The sequence below is a fragment of the Cystoisospora suis genome (genome assembly GCF_002600585.1).
Source record: "Cystoisospora suis strain Wien I chromosome Unknown contig_4011, whole genome shotgun sequence".
Taxonomy (NCBI): Eukaryota; Apicomplexa; class Conoidasida; order Eucoccidiorida; family Sarcocystidae; genus Cystoisospora; species Cystoisospora suis.
This window is the reverse complement of record NW_027156804.1, coordinates 1-27114: the sequence shown is the minus strand read 5'-3', so window position 1 is coordinate 27114 and position 27114 is coordinate 1. Positions and strand designations below refer to the sequence as shown.

General features: G+C 45.1%; 3 protein-coding genes across 3 annotated transcripts in view; 2 read left to right on the top strand and 1 right to left on the bottom strand.

Moving 5' to 3' along the window:
• Positions 1 to 6927, top strand: part of CSUI_007547 (uncharacterized protein) — a 10351-nt gene extending 3424 nt beyond the window's left edge. Inside the window, exons 2-6 of the mRNA XM_068067692.1 lie at positions 497 to 541; positions 962 to 1146; positions 1528 to 1657; positions 2194 to 2353; positions 3020 to 6927. Coding sequence (XP_067920334.1) covers positions 497 to 541; positions 962 to 1146; positions 1528 to 1657; positions 2194 to 2353; positions 3020 to 6396 — 3897 coding nt within the window. The 3' untranslated portion in view covers positions 6397 to 6927. The remainder of the gene's footprint in view (positions 1 to 496; positions 542 to 961; positions 1147 to 1527; positions 1658 to 2193; positions 2354 to 3019) is intronic.
• Positions 6928 to 10254: 3327 nt separating this feature from the next.
• Positions 10255 to 16167, bottom strand: CSUI_007546 (uncharacterized protein). The gene is made up of 2 exons (XM_068067691.1): positions 13593 to 16167; positions 10255 to 12912 (listed from the first exon to the last, which is right to left on the bottom strand). Exons 1-2 carry the CDS (start codon positions 15482 to 15484, stop codon positions 11190 to 11192), a joined length of 3615 nt encoding a protein of 1204 aa, XP_067920333.1. The 5' UTR covers positions 15485 to 16167; the 3' UTR covers positions 10255 to 11189.
• A 105-nt stretch (positions 16168 to 16272) lies between these two features.
• On the top strand, positions 16273 to 25654 carry CSUI_007545 (cytidine and deoxycytidylate deaminase zinc-binding region domain-containing protein). The gene is made up of 11 exons (XM_068067690.1): positions 16273 to 17634; positions 18289 to 18358; positions 19114 to 19234; positions 19846 to 19981; positions 20594 to 20662; positions 21119 to 21221; positions 21970 to 22000; positions 22298 to 22654; positions 22732 to 22891; positions 23490 to 23558; positions 24567 to 25654. The coding sequence occupies exons 1-9, from the start codon at positions 16875 to 16877 to the stop codon at positions 22801 to 22803; spliced, it is 1719 nt and encodes a 572-aa protein (XP_067920332.1). The 5' UTR covers positions 16273 to 16874; the 3' UTR covers positions 22804 to 22891; positions 23490 to 23558; positions 24567 to 25654.
• Positions 25655 to 27114: the final 1460 nt, after the last annotated feature.

Genomic DNA, 27114 nt, shown 5'->3' with positions numbered 1-27114 from the left:
ATCTATCTATCTATCCGTAATCTATCTATCTATCTTTAATCTATCTATCTATCTTTAATCTATCTATCTATGTTGCCTCCGCCCCCGATCATCGTCTGCGTTCTTTCTGCGTGTACTTAGAGTTCTTCTCCAGTCTATTGCGTTCCTATACACACCAAAGTAGGGAGGTTCGTACTACGAGAGATGTGCTAGAAAAGCTCCGAGGCAGAAAATGAGAAGAAAAATCGAGATGTCCTTTTCATCTTCAAGCGTCTTACTCTATTAGCGGCAACTCCTTCTTCTGTCGTACTTATACTTACCTTCTTCTTCTTCTTGTTCACTTCTGTCTGTGAATTTCGTATGATGGAGATGGCTTTGTATGTCTGTAGTGCTTAGCCAGGGGGAGAGAACAAGCAGACTGAGAAAAGAGTTCGTTTCCAGAGTAACTCTTCGCAAAGAAATCTTCTTCTCGTCATCGCTTCCTTCTTTTTTCTGTGTTTCTCTTTCTCCTTCTTAGATAACTCGGCTGATGCAGAGGAGGGCTCTAGGAATACGGCAGAGAGTAAGACAGCGGCAGCAGCAGTAGAAGAGAAAGAAAGTATCGATAGCTGCCTGCTGCGGTGTCTGTTGTCATTTCGGATTCCTCTTTTTCTTACGCTCTTCTTCTCTCTACCTCAGTCTCAAACCACAGATATGAAGCATACATCGAGAAGTGTAGACTCTGACTTCTCTTCTTCTCAAACACTTACTTATGTACAATGCTCTTATTCCACTGTGGGTACACCGCAGACTTCGGCTGCCTGTCATGCACACACAACATGTAGAAATGGATAGGCGTTTCACGAGTGACTGGTGAATGTGGACGTGGGATCGGTTTGTGCTTGGGTTATGAGGAGACCCCTTTCATTTGAAAGAGAGCAAGTTTTTCTGGAGTAACTAGGGCTGTGAGCTTTCTTTCTGATTCGTTTCTTACTTGTCGTAGGAATTGCATGCACGGAGAATGATAGAAGAGTTGAAAATTCACCAAGCAATCTCAGCTAATCAATTGCATCGCCTTGCTCAAACTCTCTTAAGTGAAGCTGTAACTGAAGTCACACGGTCAGTCTCTTCTTCTTTTTCTTTGGTGTCTTCTCCTTCAACGGATAAAAGACCTAGAGGGAGATACATGTGAGAAGTTTGAAAAGCAAAGAAGAAGGAAGAGAAAGAACTGTATTCACGCTTAGTGTAAGTGTAGTGTAGTGCCTACCATATTTCCTATTCGAGTGTATATACACCCCAATACAGGCAGCCTCACGCCGTCGACATGAAGCATTCTGCCCTCTTTCTCGTCCTCGTCTTCTTTTTCCCGCTGTTTTCTCTCAACGCTTCCTTTCTTTTTCCTCCTAGTAATCTTGGACAGATCAGTTCGTATCCGTAACATCTCTCTATCTATGTATATGTCTATCTATGAACTTCTGTGATCTCTCCTCACGAGTGTATGCTAGATATCTCAGTTTCTTGGGACCTTCCTTTCTTCGCTGCTTCTTCCCTCTCCTTTTTCCATTTCAGAGTCTCTGCGGAAGAACAGAGACGACTTCTGGTTCTCTCACAACAAGTTGCGGAGACCATTTTCAAAAGTCCTGTCAGAAGCGAAGTGTTTCATTCTCCTTCCTTCTTCTCGCCTTCTCATTACAAGAAGGTACATCGAAAGCGACTCCCTTTCTCAGAGGCCAAAAATGAAGACTTCTCGCCTATATATACATATATCTCTAAATGGATGCAAAGATAGATAGGTGTGCATGTACAGGCATACATACATAGCGACAGATACCTACATGGCTCTACTGAGTACACCGCTGCATACACAAACATATACCTAGACACACGTGTGTATGCACCCGTATGTATATCCACACATATATCTATATATCTACATCCATTCACGTAGATAAAAGGTAACATGCTTTTGCGACATATAGATGCGGATAAAGAAGCAATAAGAAAGCATATGAGTTCCTGAAATGCACGTACAGTTGTCTATTGTCGGTAGGTGGACTAGGCCCACTTCCATGATTCACCTGCCATGTCGACATACCTACCAAGGCAGGGTCAGGAGAAAAGCAACTTATAACTATCCTCTCTCAAAATTTTTATATTCTTTTCGATGAAAGTGGAGAAAGAGAGAAAGAAATACAGGTGCTCTCCGTCTCTCTCCTGTTTGTTTTTCTCTTCAAGGGGGAAAGCAACAGCTCTAGCAGTACTTGGAAAAGTAACTTTCAGCCTTGCCCTCGGCCTCCGCCCGTCGTGAGTGAAGGTGAAGGCTATATGACGAGTAGTCAAGATGGACGCAGTCTTCGTTCTTCTTCTCTCCCTCACCTACGTCAACGACCTTCGTGTAGGTTTTCCGCCGAAGTGCAAAGCTACTTGAGAGTCGATCTAGAAAGATACATATACATACATGTGCATGTACGCCCGTGTAGATACGGAAGGGGAGAGATACTGCGGAAGGAGAGAAAGTGAGGTCTTCTAAAGTCTTTTGCTCCAGACGCCTTGCCGCGACACTCTCCATGCGCCTTGACGTCCCATGAATAAGAGGTGATGAGAGGGATGTTCATTGCAACCTGTAAAGTAGCTGCCTGAACTACATCTACATACAGACATTCATACACGTAGCTGGTATGAAGTTGCTCGTTCTCGCCTTGGGTATTTCTTTTCCGTTTTTGGCATGCATCGTGTGGCTTGTATAGTCGGAAAAAGACTCTCGTTGGCTGTCTTACGATGGCTACAGGGCACGGATCCCCGGGAGAAATTCGAAGCCTCTCTTTCTCCCTCGCGCTTTCACTTGTTCTCTACTCACCGGGGTGTCATATCTATGTACAAACCGATAGGTGTTACACACTATCTATCTACGTGCATGTATACACACACATATTTGTATATGTCTATGCACATCTGCACGTATGTGTATGCATTGGTATGTGGATAGTCAAGTAGACAAAAGACTTGACGGACGCTGCTTGTGACGCGCTTTCTATCCTCTTCTCTTGATTCTTACGTGTAGCGACGCCCTCTTCAAATCATACTCAAGGCCTTCATGAAGAAGAAAAACGACTACTCCTCTACTATCTTTTACGCAGCTTAACTTCGTCTTCTCCTGCCATAGAAAGAAACTTAGTGATGAACTATATCGCTCGTCTAGTCTTTTCCTCATCTCCTCAAGGTTGGATGGCTAATGAGGGTGAGGGGGGGAGAAACACTGAGGAAGAAGATACAACGAGAAAGAACGAAATCACACGCTATTCATCTGAGAAGAACTTCTCTCTTCCTTCAAATACAGTGACGACAGTTCATAGTCATCAAAGCGGCTATCCAAAATCTTCTCCCGCGGTATCTCGGTATGCTCCTTATAGACCGCCCATGCAATCTCATCCTTCTCGCTTTCCTCAGAAAATATCCTCTTGCTCTCCTCCTTCATCGTCTTCTTCTTCTTCTCCAATTTCTTCAGACGTACATGCGCGTCCAGTAGTAAGGAAGATGGCTTCAGCAAGAAAAGATCCAGACAGACACTCCGAGGCGTACAGAAGAGACATCTGCCGTTCTCTACCTCTCTCTAGGAGACCTCGCGGTTCGAACTTCTCTCCAAAGATAGAGATTTACTTCAAGCAAAGAAAAGAGACGTCTGAGACCAATGTAAAGAACGCCCGCCAGACAGAGACGCATGCACCTTGTGATGCATGTACAGCAGACAAGAAGAATAACAAGCAGGTTTATGAAGAAGATAAGACGAAGAAAACAGAAAAGAGCGAGGAAGAGGAAAGACCTGAAGACAAGAGAGAAGAATGCTGGAGAGCAAAACAGGTAGACTACTCTCGGGATGAGGGGAATGGAGTGAATCCGAGAGAGATGAGGCGTGAAGATCGAGAAGAGAAAGACAGGCAAGATCTCTGCATCGATCAAAGAGGAGAGAGACTGAGAAACCGAGAGAGACAAGTAGGGAATGAAGGTGCTTTACTTCGAAGAAGCCTGAAAGAAGAAGAAAGAGGAATAAGCGTGAGAGAAAGAAGAAATGAAAGAGGAGATGTTGTGAGAGACGTAAGGAGATGGAAACTGCCGTCGCATGCATCGAGGACTCATTCGTCCGACGGCAACGGCTGTGTAGAAAGAAAGGACAACAGGAGCTATCATTATCCCCTCGACAAGACTGAGCTGCGTTCAGAGGAGAAGAAGAATCAAGAAAGAAGAAATTTGCGGGTCAATGAAGAAGGCCCACCAACCTTCTCGTCTCCTGTCCTAGGTTCTCACTCTTCTTCCTTTGACGAGAGGATTCTTATCCAGAAGGAACTAAGAGATTCTCTTACTTCTCCCTGTCTCCCATCTAGAGATTTCGACGAGGAGGAGAGCACGAACAGAATCTCAACGAGAACCCTCATCGACGGTGGTCGGAAACGGAGTCTTTTTAGTGTAGGATATCGTAAAGATTCTTTCGAGAAGAGTGAAGCTGTGAAAGAAGGTAAGGCTCAATCTCTTCTTACGAGAGATTGCTCCACGGAACCCTGTTGGGCGTATGAAGGAAAAGAAGGGGAGAAAGCTGGAAAAGAAGATAGAAAAGGAGACACGGGGCGCATTGGTTCTTTTTCTTCCCGCGTGAAGACTTCTGAAGAGCTACAAGATAGAATCCTTTGTCCTTATAGCTCTTCAGAAGTCTTTACTCAGCTTTCGGGGGGTTCTGATAAGAGGGGAGAGAGAACAACGGGAATATCTTCTGTCCACAGGTCCATCGGTCCTCAACGCAGAGCCGAATGCCTTATAGATGAAAACAACGGTGAAGTTTCTTACCAGAGAAAAGATGAAGGAAAGAAACAGTATCGATATCCTTTGCATGAGAGGGAACCTCATGCTGCCTGGGGTGGGATGCTGAGATCTGAATCAGCCGATGATGCTGTTCTTGTTGACCAGCCATCGAGGTATCTTTTTCTGAATCGAAGCCCCAGAGCTGTGTTTCAAGGGAAGGAGGGTGAAGAAAGGAGGCTCTCTCAATCAATGGTGCTGCGTGGAGGCGATGAAAGGAATAGAGAACAAGGACGAAGACAAGCAACACCATTCTCTCTCCAGAAGAGGGGAAGCAACGGAGGACAGAGAGAAGAAGAGAGAGAAGAAAGAAAAGAAAGAGAGGAACACAAGAAAGAGCAGGAAGTAAGAAGGTATATGAGCCGTTCAGGCGATAGGTATAATCGATGTATCCGTGGTAATGAACCAAGAAACGAGGCTTCTGAAGTACTTCCTCGTCGATCTACATCGCGGATGAAGATCGAAAGGAGCGGAGATACATCAGGCTTCGGTGGACTCTGTGTCTATCGAGATACAGGAGAAGTAGTGAGTAGAGATGAAGTAGATGCGAGGCGAGTAAGAGAAGGAGGAAGAGAAGTACGAGGAGACAGGACAAGGGATGCAGGTGAAGTTGTAGAGAAAACTGTAGAGGAGAGGGTGCAAGGAAGAAAATACCTAGATTCAAGCTACGATAGAGAGAACATCAACCAACTACGTGCGTTGCAGGTAGCATGTGAGAACATCCGAAAGAACTCCAGTAAAATTCCATCGGGCTATCACCCAGGGGAGAACGTGGAGGATACGGAGGAACGCTCCGTAGCTCGAGAGAAGAAAAAACAAGAAATGATAGCGCGGATGCTGATGAGGATCCGGCCTGTTGCGATGGCTTGCAACGAAGGTAAAGCGCAAGCAGAAAGAGGCATGTTTGACAGGGATTCTAGTGAGAGAAAGAATCCGTTGCTTGTCTTAGCGACCCATCGTTACGGCAGTTGCTGGAGTAGTGGAGAAGTACGTTCTATAAGCGAACCCGGCAGTTTGTCGGGAGCTGTACGTACACCGCAGGATCTCCATAGGCGAGGAGCAAGTTTCCAGCAACAGGTTCCTTCTATCCAGCATAAGGGGATCGGCGAAGTAGGTGTAGATATTGCTAGATCTTCTCACGGCGTGATTCAAGAGAGTGACACACGAAAAAAGAAGGCGCAGATGGAAGGGAAAGGACGAAGAGAACTGTGCAATGATGACAACGACAGTGACGACGACGAGCTTTTCCACCAGAAATCAGCTATCTGGGCCTTGTCGGTTAGACCACGTCAGCTCGACGATGGATCGGGTCGATTCTCAGACACAAACAGAGAGAAGGCGAACAGGATGGCAGAGAAAAAAGACCATTATAAAAGCGGTGTATCTGCTTTCGTTTCCGTACACTCACAAGACCTTTCAAGGACAAACGAAAGGTTCGAGCAAGGGGGTGAATTTCTGCCCAAGAGAAATGTTCCCCAAGTGTTTGCGCCGCCGTCACCGGAGCTCACGGGTAGAGTGGAGGAAGCGATTCGCAGACTGAAAGAAACGCGGATTGTACCATCTCCTTCAGATCTCACAGCCAAGGCGTAGTACACTCATGTACGCCGAAGACATAAAAAAGGCCGCTGAAGCATCGGCTCGGCTGTTTACTCATAGGTGCTTTTCTTGTCAATGATTAGAGTGTTCAAGAGTTATTTCACTCGTTTCTTGGCGATGTACGAGGCTGGTTGGTATGCACAGTGGGCAAGCGAGAGGTACAGAACAGGCTTCGATGTCCGGGGAAGAGGGGGACGCCATAGAGATGCTGACGCGAGTGTTTAGACTCCGGAGAGTAAAAGATACAAGGATAGAAGGATGCTTCATAGGTATTAACGGTGTATGTGGAGGCCAGGCACGCCCTCTATAGCAGAGTTGAGAGGCCTTTCTTTTTCCTTCTGTTTTTCGCTTCCATCGAGAATGAAGTGAGGTGTTCTCTGCCTCACGTTCCGCAATGTAGCAACAGCAAAAGGTATCAATGCTGAGGTGACGACGTCAGTTTTTTTTTTTTCTTGAGGTACATACACGAAAGGCTTTCTGTCTGATTTCGAGCTTCTCTAAGCTGTTTCGCATTTGCACGTGCTGATGAGCTTGAAACAATGTTAACGGAATTCTTTATCTTCTCTTTTCTTCTACGGAGAGAAGAGGAAACCTTGTTGAAAGCAGCGTGATATCTTCGTGCAGGGGTTTCAAATGCATGGTGAGGAGGATGCCGAGATGATCATCGAGAGTGCCAGCCGAGAAGTATGAATCCGAAATGTGCCCGGGTTACTTCGACCAGTGTCGCAGAGATTCCTTCACTCAGAAAGACGATTGTGAAACGTGTTACACGCGAAGGAAGGAGCCGCCGTTCTCCTCCTCGAAAAGATAATGAAAGAGACACGCAGAATCAAAAGTATCATACTATATACCCATATAATTACCCATGAAGTAACTACATTTCGGTTCATAAATTGTTGACGCAAGAACATTCGGGTACTTAAAGATCGAATACCGACATAACATCATTCAGGCGAAACTGCAGAAGGAAGGAGAGACGAAAGCTCGTTGAAGGTAGTCTCCTCAAACCCAGCCTGAAGAGATACCCTACTCACGAACGCAGAATTCTGCACCTCCCCTCGGTCGGCTGACAGCTCGGAAGAAAACTAGAATGCATTCGCTCGAGTAACATGGAACTGAGTGGAAAGAGGGACACTCACTCTACACCTGAGAAACACTAATTGATGTTTACCTGCAGACAGAGAACTGCAGTAGCTAACCCACAGTCGTCAGAAGGTACCGCCACAAGACAAAGACGGTCTTCCTTGGCCGGAATGTGAAACAGCTCTTCAACGCGAGGAAGAGGGTAATAGGTAGATTTTAAGATGCATAGGACCAAGTTTCTACTCATGGTACTCGTTTGCAACGTCTGAGCAAGCCAGTACCTGGCTGATTTAGTCGCCGTGTTAGAGGATGAATACCGACCTTTGGTGTTGCAGTTAGTCGGCCAGCGTTTACTGCGGAGATCTCGAGACGCCAGAAGAACACTCACAAAAAAAGACTTTTCTGTTTAGCTGCCAGAACGAGAAGCCCAAGACCTCAGAGGTAAGAATCTAGTGGAGCTCTGCAGTGACATTTTTCGGAAACGAAGAGGATTAGACGGTGCGAGAACAGAGAGCAAAAGAGCGGAGGCCGTGCTTCTTGGAAGTCCTGTTTCAGAACAAAGGGGCAAAATGAGCCCGGGCAATAACTACTGAGGCAGACGGGGAATGTCCGTGAGACGTGCATGAGAGGTCCGGTTGCTGCACCCGGCAATACACAGTCCGAAGGACTGCAAGCCTGCTATTGGAAAATGCGTTGATAACGTTGCAGATCTATAAAAAACCGACAACGATCCCAAGGGGTGCTGCCAGATGGAGAGTGTACACTGAAAACGAGAGAAAACCTGTCTGCAACCGGGTGTGGAATCTCAAACCCTTTCTAAAAGGTCCTTTCTTCCCGTCTAAACCGTTCTCGGATTGTGAACGGCAAAGTTATTGCTACCACGATAAGAGAGCCGAAAAACTGCAACTTCGTCCCGAGAGTGAGGAGGAACAGTCTCTGTGAACTGAAGAAGACCACAAAGAAAGAGCGAAAAGGGAGAAGACGCAACAAAGAGAACTGGTAGTTCGGGACAACAGATGAGTGAGGCGTCATGGTTGTTGCGCGGCCGTCTTTCCAGAGTGTAGCGGAAGTGTGCGAAATGGGTCTTGAATGACGAAAGAGGTAGATTCTAAGAATCGTACTCAGCAATACAGAAAACAGCTGTATTATGAGAATAAAAGACGGAGGAACGGTGGGGACGAAAAAGGTTGGACGACATGGGCATCGATCCCATTACCTCTCGCATGCTAAGCGAGCGCTCTACCATTTGAGCTAGACGCCCTGACAACACTTCGAACTTCACCTGTTCTCTCTTCGATGCGTGTCGGTTCTTCTCTACATCCCTATTCTCTTGGAATTTCTTTCACAAGGTTCACTAACATACGCGAGATTCGAAGACGGAATGACGACGCCGGAGTCCTTTTCAAGAAGGAGCAGAGCTCGGATGGTCCTAACTGCCTTTTCTCGCGTGGCTGCGCTTTGTCTTTGTTTCAGGTATCTGTCTAGCGATCTGTCCCCCCTCCTCTCGCTTTAGGCCCATACAGCTCCTCTCATACCAAGGCCAAGGCTGATCTGTCTTCTGAACGAAGGCCTTATGTCTCCTTCTTTGCCTTTCTGACTGACTCGGACAGCTGTTCCTGCGACCCCCTATATGTCTTCACCCGTCAGCCGCCCACCAGGATACTCGGCGTAGCCCGCGGCCACCGACTTTTCCCGTTTTCCTTCTTTGTGATTCGAAGCCGCGCGGTTCGTAGGTAACTAAGTCCTCTGGACAATGCTCAGATTTCATCTTTTCCGGAAACAAAGGCTGATCCAGGGAGAAAGAAGTGCGTAAAAGCTGTCGTCTATCTTAATCACTTCCTGTCTCACGAGCTCCTTGCGTGACAACCAAAAAAGTGTCTCGATAGTGATAAGTTCATCAGACATTTGCTACTACTAGCCTCTCTTTTAGCCTGTTAAGACAGATGAATGAGGAGCGACGTTGAAGAAGCAAGAAAAGGGCACACAGAGAAGACAGGACACCTCAGTAGATCATCGCCATGATCCTACCACGTGGAAACGTTGAGCTGATCTCGCTCCATGTGAACAACTGAATGGAGGTATGTACGTCTAGGTATGTTGTCATACTATGGACGACTACTTCTGTCTCGGGAAGGGAACTTTTTCTCTCCCCTCTCCCTACTGACATAAGAAGCCGTGCTTTTCTTTCAGTCCGGTCTCTTGCTTACTGGTCGTTTGACGATTAAGCGGAACCAAGGAAGGTTTCACTTTTTCTCCGCAAAGGTGAAGCGCTACCTTCTCGGCTTTCTCTACTCTTCCACCTGTATCGCAATATCTCTCCAACGGCTCTCCACTCTCTGGACAACTACACGCGTATACACGTGTATATGTGAGGATCCTATGTGTATATAGAATATGTATGGATGCGCGCACCGCTCCCACATACTAAGAGAAACGAGCGTCGAGAGCAAACCAAGAGTGCATATGGTGTAGATGCATATACAAAGATGATCGGAGCGCGGTTCTAGGAAGCCTCCAGCTATTAAGACTCCACCTTCTCTCTCTCTTCGTCATCATCACCTTCATCTTAGATCGCCCTTTGTATATTTGCTTTATAAGCTTTAAAAAGATTCTTTTCTAAGTATATAGTCATTCCCCGAGATGATAATAGTCATTGAAATAGTAGCATGGTTCTTCTTCTAGCTCTTGCTCTTGCAATTCTGCTCCTACTTCAGGGCAGACTCATTTTCCGAATATAAGACGAAATGGCACTTCAGAAGAAATCTCTTGCCTGTTATGGACCAATTAAACAAACAAACGAAGAACTGAAGAGTTTTTACCAAACCAAGAGAAAAACAAGAACGGCAGGAAAGGCAGATATCCAAAGAGATATCTACGAGACGACCCCTGGGCACCCTCTGGGGGGCAGAAGCCGCACAGTCTCCCTGTCTCCGGCATCCCGCGCGGCCTCGCGGCTGCCGTACTGCTCATGGTGTCGGGCCACGTGTAGTCGTGAAGCCCTCTGTTGTCTATATCGAAGTTCCTTAGAACCTGACAGGAAAATCCTCATATCTCACCTCACCTCAACCCATTATCGACCGGAGAGGAAACAGAAGAAGAAAAGGCGGGAAGAAGGAAGATGAAAAGTAATTATCTGCCTGTCTTCCTTCTTGGACATTCCGTTGTTCTTCTTCACTTGGGAAGTGAAGAAAGATTCGATTGCGAGAATCGTAGGTCGCGAGGAAGAAACACCGGAAAGGAAAGAAAGCCAGGGAGGGATGGAGGAAAGAAGTGAAAAGAGCTTATGTATATGTAGATAGAGAGAGATACATTTCTCGTTCGTTGTATGTGTGTCAAGATACTTCATTGGGCACATGAACAATCCCTTGTAAAATCGATTCTCGAGCCATCAGTCGATCGTCCCTTTTAGTCTTTTCCTGTCAGTAGAGAGATACAGTCTCTAACCATGGAAAGATCAACACAGAGAAAGAGAGAAGAAACTTTTACCTGCTATCAAGAAGTCTGTCTTGTCTCTATCATCTTTCTAGTTGCATAGAAAGACGATTGCAAAAGAAATGCATACCGACAAGAATACAAGCAGAAAATTAACTTTCTTTCTTTCCTTTCTCCTTTTATCGAATCACAAATATTCACTCCATTCAGCGCTTCTTCTCCTTCCCGCCCGCCCTGCCCTCCTTCTCCTCCTCCGCTTCTTCCTTCTCTTCTTATTTTTCTTCAGGCCATCCATCCCACTCACTCGCTTCGTCTTCTTCTTCTTCTTCTCTTTCACTCTCTCCATCTTCTTCATCTTCTTCTACTTCCTCTTCGTCTCTTATCTTCGTTCTGGTCTTACTGCCTTTTCTAGCGAAAGAGATGAGAACGAAGCTTAGAGGAAGGAATTCAGTGAGAAGATAGAGAAGAATATCAAGAGTTTCTTTATGTTTACTGACGAAGAAGAAAGGAAGAAAAAGAGGATGAGCTTTCGACGGATAGTAGTGCGGAAGGATCTGCGTCCCTACAAGAAGAAGATAGATACCCCGTATAGCTATAAGAGGAGGACAGCATCGAGATAGAAACTTGACTCGTCGATAAGCAGTTTGGCAGAGATGAGTCTGATTCTCACAATCGATTTGGGATGTGTGAGAGATACATGAAGAAAAGGAATTAGGAAGGTCTTGTTCTTCATAACGATCTTTGCCACTTCTTATGAAAGAAAAGCGTTTCTTTTCGTGCAGAGAGAAAGGAGGGTAAGGAGAAGATTGCGTGAGACGAGGAAGGTCTCTCCGAGAAGGAGCAAGACGGGAAGATGAAGGACGAGAATAAGAAGAAGACTTCTCATAATGCTTGTGTTCTCTACTAGCAAATCGATTCTCTGCACCATTATCCCTCTTTCTATCTATACAGTCAGTCTCTCTGTCTTTCTGTGTATCTCGATGGATGACATAAGGACGAGAGCTCATGGCATCTTCACGCCACCCTCTTTCTCCATTGAGATATGTGTTCGACTGAGAGTCAAGGTGAAGATTCTCCTTCTCCAACCGAGAGAAAGAAGAGGACATCTCTTCTCCTTCTTCTTTTCTTTCATAGATGTGATCTCTGCGCTGTTCTAAAGAAGTTCCATAGAGATTCGAAGGAAGACAAGGAGAAGTGAGAGGAGGCTGTAGATGATAAGGAAGAGAATGAGATGCCGAGGCAGAAAGAACTTGACGACTGTTTGCATGCAGTTCCTTACCATTCCTATCTCCGTCATCTGTCTCATCTATGTCCGGATTCTTCATATAAGATGGATGAAGAGAAGTAGGAGTATAGGGAGAACAAGGAGGAATCCCTCCCTCTTCTTTTCTTCGTCTTCTTGTTTCGTAACTATCTGTGTGCGTGAGATCTTCTTCTTCTCTGTGTTTAAGAGAATACATTCCTTCTGCTACATCCCTAGGAGAAGGAGAAAGAGATGATCGCACTTGAAAGTGGAGTTCTCGAGGACGATAGAACAGAGGGGGCTGCTGTGGTGACGGCTGTAGGATGTCGTGAAAAGGAGAAGAAGAATAGAAAGGAGAAAGAACGGCGTTCTTCTGAGAAGGATCTCTTTTGTCTCTCGGAAAGACGTTTCGCCCTAGTAACTCATCATCCCTGTCACCAGGGGTGGAGGGAGGATGCTGAGGGAAGAAGAAAGAAAGAAACGTTTTTCTCTTGTTGAGACCATTCTCGGGAAATTCCAACTTCTTTCGAGATACTATAGGATCAGGAGGATAGAAAGGTCGGTTAAGGCGATGGTGATCGAGAAGATGAGCGTGAGAGGCAGGAGGAAGATGACGGGAGAGTCGATCGTGAAGGGAAGGGAACTGCTGTTGCTGATGTGAGGTGTATAGACACTGGAGAAGAAGAGAACCAATGTGTGCCCATGCTACAGAGACGAGAGTGAACGATGTTCCGAGCAGCAGTGCAGATGATCTAGGCAGAAGGGAAAGAAACAGAGAGAAGAAGAGAAACAAAAAGATGAAAAAGAGTGAGCGAAGCTTCAGACATATCCCATCTTTCTTCGTGCCACTATTCAATGAAGAAGACTTTTTCGGATACACCCAAGTGAAAAGAAGTGCCAGATAAAGATGAGGTAGGCGGTTTATACTCGTAAAACACGAAACACATACATCGTATCTGAAGATGTAGGATATATACACACATGTATGATATATATATATATATATAGTTGAGGTGAATATCTCAAGATGTACACGAAGAGCTCTGTATTCTTTTCTGTACGAAGTCGCGATCAATATCTCCTTGAAACGCCGAGTACACACGTATACATGGAGACAGTTATGGACACATATATATGTATATAGGCACATATTTCTATGTCTCCCTCTCTATGTATGTATGTACGTGACGTCGTCTTCATGTATGTGGATGAGATGTATGAACTCCTCCTTCCCCCCTCGCATGTCTATAGAAGTCGACAGTGCCACGCATACATGAACATAGATAGACCCGTACACGTCTATAAACCATAGAAAACATACCCCTACATGTATGTATGCACATCCAATGTAGACATATCGATGTCGAGGAGATGTATGCACTTGAGATTCTTTTCATCCTTTCATCTTCTTCTTTTCGTGAAGACCGACTACCTGGCGAAGAGATGAGCTTGGTTTTGCGTGTGATGCTCGAGAGTTAAGAGAGCTATAACTGCGAAGAGGATCCACACCGCTGCTAGAGAAAAGAAGGAAATGATCGATACATACACCACCCTCTTTCCTGCAAACATCCGAGCAAAGTAAAGATCTAAAAGGAAGAGAACAAGGAGAGTATACGCCGTCAAGCTGAATAACGGAGGCAGAGATCGAACTAACGTTCTTAGCCATAGAGGATGTGGGGGAAAGAACAAAGAGAAAGAAGAAGAGGAAGAAGTTGGCGATGAAGAATGAGAGAGAGGTGTAGATACAGGTGAAGGGGGAGGAGAGGGTATTTGGGTGGTGGATGCAGTGGGAGAAGGATGATGTAGAGGAGTTTTCTTAAGAGATTCAAAGGGAGGATGAAGAGAAGAAGAAGAAGAAGGAAAAGGAGTGGCTGGAGAGAGAGACGAAGTGGATGCTTCATGTACTGAGTGTGATGAGGAATGAGAAAGAGATAGCTGAGGAGAAGAGTAAGGGAGAGAATGAGGAAAAGAGGAAGAAGAAAGAGAGAGAGAAGGGGAATTCGTGTTTCTTCTTTCTTCTGCTCTCTTGGTTTTCAATTCTCCCGCAAAGACATCCTCCATATCGTCTTCCTTCTTTTCTCTTTTCTTCACTAACCATGCTCGGACATCTCTCTTCATTCTTCCTTCGCTCTTCTCTTTCCGTTTTCTCCCTCTCTGCACCATATCAGCATCTTCATCTCCTTCTTCTTTCTTCTCATCTCTCTGTTCTCCCTCCATGACTTTACCATCTTCCTGTGCATGCGTTTGCACGCTTTTCTTCTTCTTATCTTCTTCATCATTCGTCGTAACTGTCAGGTTGTGAGACAGCCTCTCCCTTCCTTGTCCTTCCCCTAGTGTATGTACACCCCATCGCCTGTCATGATTTCTTTCCGCCAGAGAAAGAACTTCTTTCCACGATGGAGGAAGAAACGGAGGTGTATCTACATGCAATGAGGACACAGGTGGGAATCGATGCCTATCTCGATATGCTTCTTCTTCTTCTTTTTCTATATCTTTTTCCTCTTCTGCATTGACGATGGAATCATGAAACTCGCCGTATCCTTCCTTGTCTGTACTCTGTCCAGTTCCTTCTCTCTTCTTTGGATGCACCAATGAATCCCTTTCATTGATAGGAAACGGAGATGAGGAGAAGGAGGCGGTCCCGAACTCTTCTGGAGAAAGAAGAGAAATCGCAAAAGGATGACTTGCTCCCTCTTGTTCTAACGGAGTGAAGACTTGAAGGAGAAGAAGGACAGCTCGTAGGAAGGATGCAAGAGTGATAAGAAGAAGAATCTTCTTTCTGGCATACTCCCCATGGAAAACGAAGAGCTTTCTACGTCTCTCATTCACAAAGTCTCCCTGGAACTTCCATCCAGTATAGACACATGGAAAAGAGAAGTCATCTTGAGAGAATTCCACACCTGGAGAAAATCTTTCTTCAGCATGATTCCAGACACCTCTTTCATGTCTTCGTCTTTTTCTTTCGTTTCTCTTTTCTTCTCTTTTAGAGTGGGAGGAGGAGAAGAAGGAGAAACTGGAGGTTTTCCGATCTCTTCTCTTCTTCGAGTCACTAATGATAAGAGGAGTGTTAAGAGACGAAGTATAAGAGGTAGAAGAAGCGGGAGAGAAAGACGAGGAATGAGAAAGATAGTGATTAGCAAACAAGGATGGAGAAGTCAAGAAGAACAAACCCTTACTAAAAGAAGGAGGCGTCTTCTTCTGCCGGGACAGAAGAAAAGAGAAAAGAGAAAGACAGAAGAATAAGATACTTGAAATCACGATGAGCCAGACAGGGGCAGGCGAAGACCATACGACAATGTCAAAGAGTTCGCTATCTTCCTGCATGGTGCCTATCTCTCAGATGAAAGAAAAGGAAGAGAGAAGAGGAAGTTCAGGTCTTCTCCTACATCTTAGAAAAAGGAAGAAGCAAAAGATCCGTCACCATGTGCACTAGAAAAGAAGAAGGAAAGAACGGTGTACATAGATACACCTGGATTCATCAGTGGGTTCTTGCTGCCTAAGAGGAAAGAGAGGGAAGAAAGAGAAGTAAAGCGGGGATTAGATCGTGCTAACTATCTTACGGTGACAAACATACAGTTCAGCCTGTATGTCCATCTACGCATCTCTGGATCTCTGTCTTCAAATTCTTCTTCTTGTTCTTTTACAGATCTCCCACGATTCTTTTCCCTGGTTGAAACGTAGAAAGTTTCTTCTCTTTCCTATCGCATGCACAGGGGATGGAAAACGAACTTCATGGTGGAATTGAAACGAGAAAGATAACCTACTTCATCACAAAAGAAAAAGAAAGGGCGTACTGACACTCACTTCACCTCCAAAGAAAAAAGCAAAAGAAGCTCTGGTATCGTAGAGGTTTTCAGTGTGCACAGACAGGCGGTCTCGGGTGTACATACACCTGAAATCTCCCAGCTAGAGAGAGACACACACACAATGACAGCTACCCCTCCACTAAAACACGCTTCTCGTTCAAACAGCAGCACCGTCTCTTCTTTCTTCTTTTCTTTTCTCACTCGAACTCAATGATAAGGGGAGTGGGAATGAGGTGGACAATGAACTGAATGCTCAGTCTCGATTGCATGCATCGAAGTGATGGCTGCTGAGTGTCTGGTAGAAGAGAGAAAAGAAGTTCTTTTCTTCGGGTCTCTTCGATATTTCATGCTTCCTTTGTCTTGTTCCTCCCGCTCATCTCTTGTCAATCTGATTCTTTCTTCCCATCCAGTTGTGATGAAAGTTTCTGCGCAGCACCACGATCCGACAATCGATTTGCCCTCTGTATGTATGTATCGACCCAACTGTCCATCTATCCATTCATTTGCGTTACTTGGGATCGGTTCTTAGTTCCTCCCTTCTTGTTCGACTAGCCACCGGAGAATAACTCTTTTTCCTTCTCCTCCCTCTTGCGTCTTTCCATCTTCTTCCATCTCTTTAACTTCTCCAGATATCTTCGCTCTCCTTAGAAGACACCGGCTAGGTCCACCGTCCCGTTCGTTCTTGTCTTCACGTTGCCAGGAAGCTTGACTTGCTTCCGGCGCGAAACTTCAACCGGTACGGACCGAAAGTTGACACAACAAGAAAGAGTTTCTTACCTTTTTTCTTGCTTCTTCTCCGTCCACCCACTGTTCTTCGGCCTTTCTAGTAGAACAACCATAGAGGAGTATGGGGTCCAGAACCCCCCAGTTTTCTCCCCTCGTCTTCTGCTTGTCTAAAGAACTTCAAGATGGTTGTCTTAGGAATTGTCGGGCCTCCTCAAAGTGGAAAGAAGTCTCTTGCTTATCTTTTAAGAGATGAACATCGATTCACGATACTTCACCTTCATTCTCAACACACCATCTCTTCTTCTCTCTCTCCTCTTGATCTCTCTACAACTTCGAATTCTCCGGAAAGCTGCTCTCCCTTGTCTCATAAGGCATTTGCACCCCCTTGCGTTTCTTCTCCTCCTCCCACTCTGCGACCAAAAGAAGAGGAAGAAGAGTCTCTTCTAAGGTCAAACGGTGAGGTAGAGTACACAAAGTCTTTCCAGGAGAATGCTAAAGAAAAGAAGAATGTCCTCCCGCTGGAAGATGGAGAGCACGGAGTAGTGACGAACAACCGAAAGGGAGGAACGTCGACGACCGAGGCAGCGAAAAGATCAGATAAGAGAGAAAGTCAGAGTCTCTCAGATCCTTCTCAAAATGTTCCTCCACTTGAAAAGAAAGAGAAGTCTTCTTCTTCTCCTCTGTCACATTCTTGTTCTTCTCCTTCTTCTTCGCCAAGAGTGAGTCTCTGTGCTGATGAGGAATCGTACGGGCTGAACGGAACAGGAGCCACTGGTCTCCACGTGTCAAGATGTAAAGGGGGAGAACGAGGTGTACCTACACCCGACAATGCGGCAGGGATTGTTACGAAGGGAGCGAGAACAAAGGGGTGCACTCAAGGACTGCGAGAGGATGGAGATGAAGATCTCCACTTCTCAACTGCAGAAGACCTCCTGGATTTCAGTTAGTCTCCTTCCCTCTTTCTCTTGCCTGCCTAACCTCGAAAAATAGGTGGTTCTGCTTCCCCCTTTCTCCGCTTTATGTGCTCTCTACGAAGGAGACAGATCGCTTGGGACGGTCTTTGGGAAGTCTTACAGCGTTACGAACTGCAATGAGGAGGTTCCAGGGTATTGAGCTTTCCATAGACACATTCTAGGTGCATATATGTACTCAGGGAAACGCTTCTATGGGAATCGTTGTGAGGTGTACGTACACCCAGAGGTGCTGATGTGTGTTCTTCGCGTTTCTCTTTTTCTTAGTACTCAGCCAACCACTTGTTGGGTCTTTTCCTTTTCTTTCGTCGTTTCGTTTCCTCAAGACGCTTTCAGAGTAGATGAGAACAGAAGTGGATTTCCTGGTTATTCGAGTTCTTCTCTTACAAGTGCCGTGGCATTCGAGTGTACATACACCCTGTCTCCTCGTCATTTTATCTTACTTCTTTCCGTGGATGCCTTTTGGTTTCTCTATCTATGAGAGTCGTCTCTTTTGATTCTACTCCTAGAGCTTTCATCTGCATACGATTGTTTGTTATGCTTGAGATGTGCTCCTTTTGTTTTCATCGATCATCACAACAATCGATTCACTTCCTCCCTTCGCCCCGCGTCCCCTTCTGGCTAGTCACGAGAAGATGGCTAGATCGATTCGTTGTCTTAGGAATTACTAGCATGTCCGATCTTCGGATTCTTAGGTAAGCATCTCTACAAAGACTCACTACACCACTTCTTTTCTTTCTTTCTTTCTTCTCGGCAGCTTTGAAGGGGTCTTACTTTCGCGAACTCCAGTCTTTCCTGAACGAGATGCAGAGACTCGCAGAGATTCCCTTGATGAGATAGATTAGATTGCATGAGAGAGAACTTCGTGCCAAGTAGATAAGAACACATGAAATCTCACTCGCTTTCATCTTTGTAGGGAGAGATGAAGAAGAAAGCAAAGGGGGGAAGGAAGAGGGAGCGATGCTGAGGCAACGAAGTCCTCAGAGGTGACTTACCAAGGCAGTACGATACGTGCTCTATCACGCTCCGATCCAAGAAGAAGAAAAACGAATACCCTGTCAGTAAGGAAAGAGGAAGGGCTGGCTTCAGTGTGGTGGAAAAGACTATCTGCTGTAAAATCGAGTAGGAATTTTGTCTAAAAAGAGCCATCCCGGAGAAGAAGTGTCAGGTACCATCTATTACACAAACACGACTCTTACTTCTCTTGGGAGGAGGGAACTCCGACGAAAAGGAGGAGGAGGAGCTGTATATACACCTCAGCACTTTCTCGCTTTTTCACTCAGCCCTTGTTGAGTTCATTTCTTTCTTCACAGTGGTGCAAACAAGTCTAATCCCTTTTGTTCCTGTCTTTCATTGTTTATCTCGCACTCCAGCCACCGGGTGAGAGGAGCACTGGCTCAGATTATGAAGATTCTTTTCTCTGAGGCATGTGATCATGTTGCTCTCTTAGGAAACGTCCATTCTTTGCTGTCGTAGCTGTCGATGCTCCGTTGGGCCTGAGGGCGAGACGTCGCGCTCTGAAAGAAGGAGACACGTTCTCTTTAAAGAAAATGATTGAGGAAGAAGATGAGGTAAGACCCGTAGATCAACGAGACGAGAAGGAAGAGAAGGGAGAGAAGGAGGCAAGGAACAGAGGGGGGGCGAGTGAAGGAACGGGAAGAGAACAAGAGTAGTAGTAGTAGTAGTAGTGGGTCAGAGAAGGGGTTCTAGGGAGAATAAGAGAAAAAGGTCGAAGAATGAGCGACGGAAGAGAACAAGAATAGAAGGGGAAGAAAAAGCGAAGGAGGACGGGAGAGTAAGAGAAGGAGAGGGAGTATGAGAAAGAAATTAAGGAGAGATGAGGGTGGCGGATATGTCAGGGAGGACATTCTTTCTCTTTGGACGTAGCTCTCTCCCTGCAGGTACCCTTTTCATCTGCGTAGCAATATCCTGATAGCAATAAGACTACAAAAGCTCTCTGTTCTCGCGACTTTTTCGTTGTATCTCTTCACATGCATGCATATCCCTATATGCACGCGGAGAGACGTACATAGAGACATATGTATGCGATGGGGGTTCAATCTCCTGTTGACCCCCGCTCCTTCTTTCTCTTCTCTCAATCATAAGATAGATGTCTTTACTTTGCAGACTCTCTACAGATGTATGTGTCTCTATGCTATCCCACGCGCCGCCCTGCCTATAGGTGTGTTATGGGTCCTTAAGTCGGTCGGCTTCTCTTCCGTCTTCTTCATCTCTTGACGTGAGCCATAATCGCGATCACACCAGTGGAGGGAAGCGCACGCCAACCGATCTGCCGAGTACTGATGGAATCAGAGCCTGTAAGTTGACAATATCTAAAACACAGGTAGATATTCTCCCTTCTTTCTTTCTTCTGATCTCTGCTTCTATGTATACACACTTACATATTTCACTAATGACTTAAGACAGAGCTCTGTAGGAAGAATCTCTTTGCCTGTGCATACGGAAGTATGTAATGATACATGCCCGACTCGAATGCTAGTTCGATGTACTCATCTACGCATGTAGGCTCGGCGTCCTCTCTCTGTCTAGATTGATGGAAAAAATGGGTTACATATAGACCCATGTACACGGTATCAATGTATTTGGATTCACTTTCACGTATTTGTACTCCACCTCTGTATTTCATCTCTCGTCGTCGCACCTGTGTACTGTATACAGCGTATCAGAATGGAGGCTTGTTTCCTCTGTCCCTTGTGTAATGCTCCTTATACCTACACCTTCGTACACAGCGACATATACGTCAATATTTGTATGCACTTCTGTCGGAGTCGATCCCTGTAGTATTTTGATATCCGAATGCAGGTGTTACCACGCGGTGAAGGGCTTCTGGAAAGATTTGCTTACTTTGCTTTTTCTCGCCTGTCTTTCTGTCTGATGCTCTTTGTCTCTTCTCTTCTTTACTCTCTCAGGCATGGCAGTAGCAGATGTCCATCTACTTGCTGATGGAGACCTGAATCTTCTACGCCAAAAAATCTCCTGTACGGTCCATAACTATCCAGTCTGTCTCCCTCGCGCAGAGAAAGCGAATAGCGCGAGCACACCCGGTGTGTGTGTATGTAGATATTTACGTATGTATGCATGCACGTAGGCATGTATGAATATGTATGTAGCTTGCTGAAGGTCATCTGTGTTTTCCTCTTGCTTTTCTCCCTTGCATTCTCTCCATTCGAAGGTACTCTCTTTCTTGACTACGCACCCCGCTGCCTAGCAAATCCTTCATGCCCCTCGTTCACTTCACAGGATACTCACCTAAGTGACGCTCTCAGACAAGTAGATAGATGGAGGGATACTTAGATAACTCGCCAAATATAGACAGATGGACACGCAGATCGATCTAGACGTAAAGACGTAGATAGCTAGATAGAATAGAGTGGTGAGTATGTCTGTATACGTTGGTGTGAATGCCTGTGTCTGTGTGTATGTACGGGTGGTAGTCGGAGGGCTGTGGAATGACGAGATCGTGAGGCCTTCATGGGACACATACTTTATGCGCCTCACATTCCTTGCTTCAACTCGATCCAACTGCATGAAGCGAAGGTACGGAAAGAGAAAGAATAAAAGAAAGAAGGAGTAGGACATCTCTCTCTCCTTCTCACTCCATGTCAGAAGAAGAGAGAAAGATAGACAGACAGAAAGCACAAAAGGTGAAGACGTCAAAAAGAGGAGAACGAAATCCAAGAGAAAGAGACTGGCTTCTCGCGTATATCATATATACAGATTCAAATATCTATATACCTATCTATATCTGTATCTTCAAAAAGATATATCTACCTATATATGTGTATATATATATATATATGTGTAGAGAGAGAGGCGAGGCACAGATCTATTGCCTGCATGTACATGGAGGGATGGGAATAGAGCTGCGGTAGTGGAGAAAGAAGGAGAAGGAAGAAAGGGGAAGAAAAAGAGATGGTCCTCAAAGAACAGAGAGATAACTCGTACTTTTCATTTGAGTAGGATGTATATGTATCGAGAGACAGATGAGGATATATCAAGTATATGAAGTCTCTCTCTTTTCTATATGTCCCTACCTCTTCTTCTCTCCGTCCAGTCGACCTCGCCCACCCACAAGGAACGAGATCTTGTCTCTTCCTTCCGCCTTCCTATCCTCTTTTCGTAATTCTCTTCTCATGAAAAGGGTTTGTCTCCTTGTTTTCTTCTTTTCTTCTCTCGTCTTATTGGATATGTACGACTATCTCACCTCGTGACTGTCTTCGTCTGTCTCTTCTTTACTTCTTTTTCTCCTTTCTCTGCATGTTTCTTTTTCTTTCGCTTCTCTCAGGGTTGGAGCTCTGGTCGTTCGGGGCAATCGCGTAAGTTTATTCTTCTCTTCTTCTTCCTCCGGTTTTGTGGTATTTTCTTTTCATCTCGTGGGTTCTCCTTTTCTCTAGACGAATTCCTCGCTCGACCGGATAAGAGCAGACGGCAGCAGCGACAAGAAGAAGAAGACGAAGCAAATTTTCAAGGGACAAGAGCAAGAGATGACTGGTGGAGCATATACATATGCGGATGCCTAGATCCATTTGTATGTACGGTCAGATATATCGTATGTATAGGCGTATCTGTAAACTCTTTCTCTCTTTCTTTCTTTGTTTGTTTGTTTCTCTCAGGTGGTAGCGACGGGCTACAATGGGACTCCTTCTCAAGCTGTGAACTGTAACGAGGGAGGATGCCGTCGATGTAAAAATCCCGATATTTTACAAGGCCAATCTCTCGAAACATGTGAATGTATACACGCCGAAGCTAATGCTCTCCTTGAAGCAGGTATGTCTCAAGGTCTTCTTTTTCTTCTCTCTCCTTCGCTCTCTATCCCTCTCTCTTTTTGTTGTTCTCTCTGTTCTTCTTGCTTTTCGTCTATATTTCTGTGTGTGTGCCTCCCGTCTATAGGGCGAGATCGAGCGATGAACGGTACGCTGTACGTCACAACTCTCCCCTGCCTAGGATGCGCCAAACTTGTGGTCCAGTCTGTAAGTCATAACTCTCTTCTTAATCTGTTTTCTTGCTTTTATTTTCTTTCTTACTTCTTTCACTTTCTCTCTCTCAGCGGCACTCCTCGAAGTATACAGAGGGCTTCACTTGGATTTCTCTTTACCCGTCCTCCCTCTCTTTCTTCTAGAGGTCTCCGTACACTAGAGAAGGAGCCGCACCTGCATGCACCTTCGTCTGCATCTGCGTACTCCGCCTGTTTCATCTCCAACTATACGGTGAATAAAAGAAGAACAAGAAACGAAGTGGAGAGTTGTGCTCTTGCCCGGTTGATCAATATGAAAAGATAGATAGATAGATCACATCAGTGGTCGATGCTCTTCGTCTACCGAATCTATACATATATAGCTCTCCCTGTGTAAATGCCGTTTACCTCGACCTCCTATCTGTATATATATGTATACGTCTTTCTCTCTCTTTCTCTCTCTGTATGCAAATGTCATGCGCATGCGCGCGGGGCGAGAGAGGTTGTGGTGAGAAGTTTTGAGGTGCTCTTTTCTGCATGCAGAAAGAGAGCTCTCAGGGTTCAAAGCTTTTCCTCTTCCTCAATGAGAATGAATACTCTTGTGACTGATAGGAGAGATGTGTCACGAGGTAGCAATAGTTTACAAAAGAGAGAGAGAGAGGCGCGGGAGGAAAACAAGATCCTGAAGGGGACTCTTTAGTCTTAAGTAACAGCCCTCCCTTTCTTCTTCTCTTTCGTGTGTGTTTCTTCTCTTTTCGGAGAGACGTCGCTCTGTTGGCTCAGGGTTTCGATGCCTTTGCCCGTATATGAGACGCAGTGTTTACTTTTCTATCCTTCTTTGCCTTTTCCAGGGTATCTCCACAGTTGTGTATGCAGAGGAGTACGACAAAACAAGCGGGGCTCTAGATCTCTTCACTCGGGTACGATACACACATAGTGATGTACACGCGTACCTGCCCATGTGCTTAGACAAATACATACATACACCCAGACGTACATATAGCTATACACAGTTACATACATATACATGCATACATAAATACATGCATTGCTCCATATAAATACTCTCTTCACGTAAGCATGTGTATGTGTAGCCAAAGGGTAAGACTTGTGTGGAAGGAGTCGTGAGAAAGATTTGACCTTCTGTCTGCATGAGGCGTAAATACACCTATGTATACTTTTTGTGGTTCTTCTTTGGCGTGTCTCCAAAGCAACTTTCCACTTCGTCCAGATCCTCTCTTCTTTCTTTCCTTCTTGATTCGCTTGAGGATGATGCAAGCTTTGTGTCTTCTGCCTCTCTTCAGAGTTCCTGTTTGCTTTACTTGTGTCTGTCTACTCTTGGAGGTGCAGATATGCGTACTCATATGTACCCATGCATGCCTATTCGGTCTACTCTAGGTCTATGGACTGACAGACATCGGAATGCATCCACATATATAAGACATAGACTTGCGTTGAATCATATATATATATATCTGTAGTGGTAGGCGTATATACCTGTGCAGGGTTTGTGTTTTACTTTTCTCTATATGTAAATAACTGTAGTGGAAAAGCGGGCCGCTGGGGAGAAAGAGGAATGCAAAGTGGACATGTCTGTAGGCTCTTCTATAGGCCATACACGTGGGGGTTCCGCGAGAACGTTCACCTCACACCGACGCTGGGAGACCTCTGGGGTATGTACACCTTGTATCTGGCAGAGCGACTTCGGGTGTATGTACACCTTGTATCTGGCCAGACCGACTTCGGGTGTATGTACACCTGCGGCCCCCGCAGAGAGCCTTCCGGTGTATGTTCGTTTCGTCTGTAGGCAGAGAGATTTTCCAGTTTATCCAGTATCCCCACGGGTGAAGTACTGCTTGCGTTTTTTCTTCTTCTCATCTTCAACTCTTGTTCTAAATTTCCTTCTCTTCTTTGTCTTACATGTCCAGATGGGAGTGAGAGTCAAGAAATTTTCGGATGAGCATCCAGGGATACCTGAAGCCACCCTTCCTGTCCAAAGTTTCTGAAAGCAAAGACAACTTTGCATGCCCACATGGGAGATGCATGCATTCTTTTTATCAGGGACTTGCTCACTATGGAGAAATCTTTCCACGTTTCTTTCCTGTCATTTCTTATCTTGACGATTCCCAGCCGTCTTTTTCGATGTATTTATTCAATTCTCCAGACAATGGTACATACATATAAATCAGTGTATTTATCCTCTTCACCCCCATACTATCGCTTTCTCTCTGTCTCCAGCGCACATCCCATGTGCATGCATGTAGATGCGTATGTGTACATATAGACGAACGGAGTGCATGGGGAGTTGGTGAAAAGGAGCAAAAGAAACATTTCCGAGTTTTCAAGGAAGGTCAGTGTCGGCGTGTCAATGAGTTTCATTTGAGAGAGCTAGCTCCTCTCTCCTCGTTAGCGCTTTCCCTGGCTGTGTCTGTAGCAAGACTTTCCACCCCGTCATGGTGTCTCTTGTCCGTAGAGGCGTGGAGAAAAAGATGAGGGAGTGGCTGAGTTTCTACTTTTTCGTACTCTTTCTCTTTTGTTTTCTTTTGAGGATTCAAATCAGAAGGGGTGAAGAATGAAGAGAAAGAGAGAGAGAAAGCGCGAGAGAGAGAAAGCGCGAGAGAGGGAAAGACAAAGAAAGGATTTCTTATTTAGCCTCTGCGTTTCCCCTCTGTTGGTCTCATTCCTACATCGGAGATTCTCTCTCTTTTTCCACGATGATTTGGTATATTATGATGATCATCTATGCGGTCCCACCATTTGCATAACTCAGTGTATATATGTGACTATACAAAGATATGTACACCTGTGTCTCCAGATATCTACCTATGTATCTATCTGCCTACGTATCTTCATCTGTATTTGTCTATGCGCCCATGTTTATGCATGCATGCAAGCATGTATATCAGAAGATTGAGAAGAGGAGCGAGGAGTATTGTACGAGAGAGACAAGAGCCTCTTGCCTTCTTGTCATTTGACCTGTCTTGAAAAGAGAAATCTTGTTCCTTGTAGATGAGAGATTGTCTTTCCTCTTCAGCTTGATAGGCACCACTCTCAAATGAAAGAAAGTTCAGTCGTTCCTTGCTAGAACGATAGGCTTCCTGACACCTTGCCACCGTCACTCACCCCCATTCGTCTCGTACATATACTCTTCCCTTCATCCCAAGATAAGATATACCTACACAGGTTTACAGGTGAAGACATACATGTATTGTCTATGTGGTCTCTACAATGACATGTACTAGAGCCTTTTTCTGCTGTCTACACGCTATCCATATATACAGTGTCTACAAACTATCCATATATCTGCTGTGTACACACTCTCCATATATATGCCGTTTACACATATACATACATGCTTGTATATGCACACAGGATATATGTACAGTGTACAGACAGTTAGCTACATTATTATAGTATATGCCAACTGTAGAGAGAATCTGATATCAAGCTTCATTGATCTTCTGGCCCAACAGGGAGAAGAAAAGAGTTAAGGAAAGTTGACGGATCTCCTTTCGAAAATCGAAGCCTTCAGTTCCTAGCTTACAGAGAAGTTCAAGGGATTCCAGCCTATCTCAAGCAGCCGTCACACGCCAGTCAATCACGCGCGCGCAACGAAAGCTATATTAGTACACACTTATATAAATATTCATACATATATATATGTACATGGCCTGGACTGCAGGTATGTACATCCATGTTTATGACTGAATAGAAAGGTGACATCTGTCTATCTACACATATGTAAAACCTGAGCTCTCTATAGAGATATTCCTATCACTATGTACACCCTGAGGGAATGAGAGGGATAAGAGGAGTTTTCTTAATCAGAAGCATCGATGAGTAGCGATCCAGGCAGAGTGGGTTGTCTCTATGCTATGTACATCTATTTACATATAGGTACTTCGGACAGATTCATCCGTGAAGGGATGTATCTACACGTAGAGATATATATCTAGATATGTCACCTGAGAGGGAGGGGACTGAGAGAAGAAAGAGAGATTCTTGTAACTTTGAGTGTGTGGAGATGTTGGAGAGAGAATCTTCTCTTCATACGTCCGCTCCATGTAGCCTCTCCTTCTCTCGTGAAAAAAGAGAGTTTAGGGTAAGAAGAGAAGAAAGACAAGGGTGAAGTACACAATCATATCGTCATCGCACGTCTTTATCTTGATGCAGGCGTACTTACTGTTCATCTCCTATGTGTCTCATAGGTTAGATCTCCGAAGATATGTACGTATTATACATATGTATGTAGACGTCCTCTAGGTTATCGTTCAGTTAAATACTCTAGATTCCATACAGATAGCGGAAAAAACATGTAGAAGGTCTCTATCGCAGAGTTGCTATCCCTCACCAATGTCTGAGAGTTCGTATCTTGAGGGTGTCACACAACAACGGAGTAGAAGAAAAGGCGATCCTAATGGGTGTACGGGCTTTGCATGCTAGTTTCGGAAAGTAAGTGATATGCCCGCCAAAGCC

What these genes read in the sequence shown, in the direction of transcription:
- CSUI_007545 (XM_068067690.1), top strand. Translation starts at nt 16,875, where the DNA reads ATGGTTGTCTTAGGAATTGTCGGGCCTCCTCAAAGTGGAAAGAAGTCT. An exon ending in AGAAGACCTCCTGGATTTCA is followed by an intron (nt 17,635 to 18,288) that starts GTTAGTCTCCTT and finishes CCTTCTGGCTAG; the next exon opens with TCACGAGAAGATGGCTAGAT. An exon ending in TGATTGAGGAAGAAGATGAG is followed by an intron (nt 19,235 to 19,845) that starts GTAAGACCCGTA and finishes CCCTGCCTATAG; the next exon opens with GTGTGTTATGGGTCCTTAAG.
- CSUI_007546 (XM_068067691.1), bottom strand. Translation starts at nt 15,484, where the DNA reads ATGCAGGAAGATAGCGAACTCTTTGACATTGTCGTATGGTCTTCGCCT. An exon ending in CAAGCTCATCTCTTCGCCAG is followed by an intron (nt 12,913 to 13,592) that starts GTAGTCGGTCTT and finishes CCTTCTGCCTAG; the next exon opens with ATCATCTGCACTGCTGCTCG.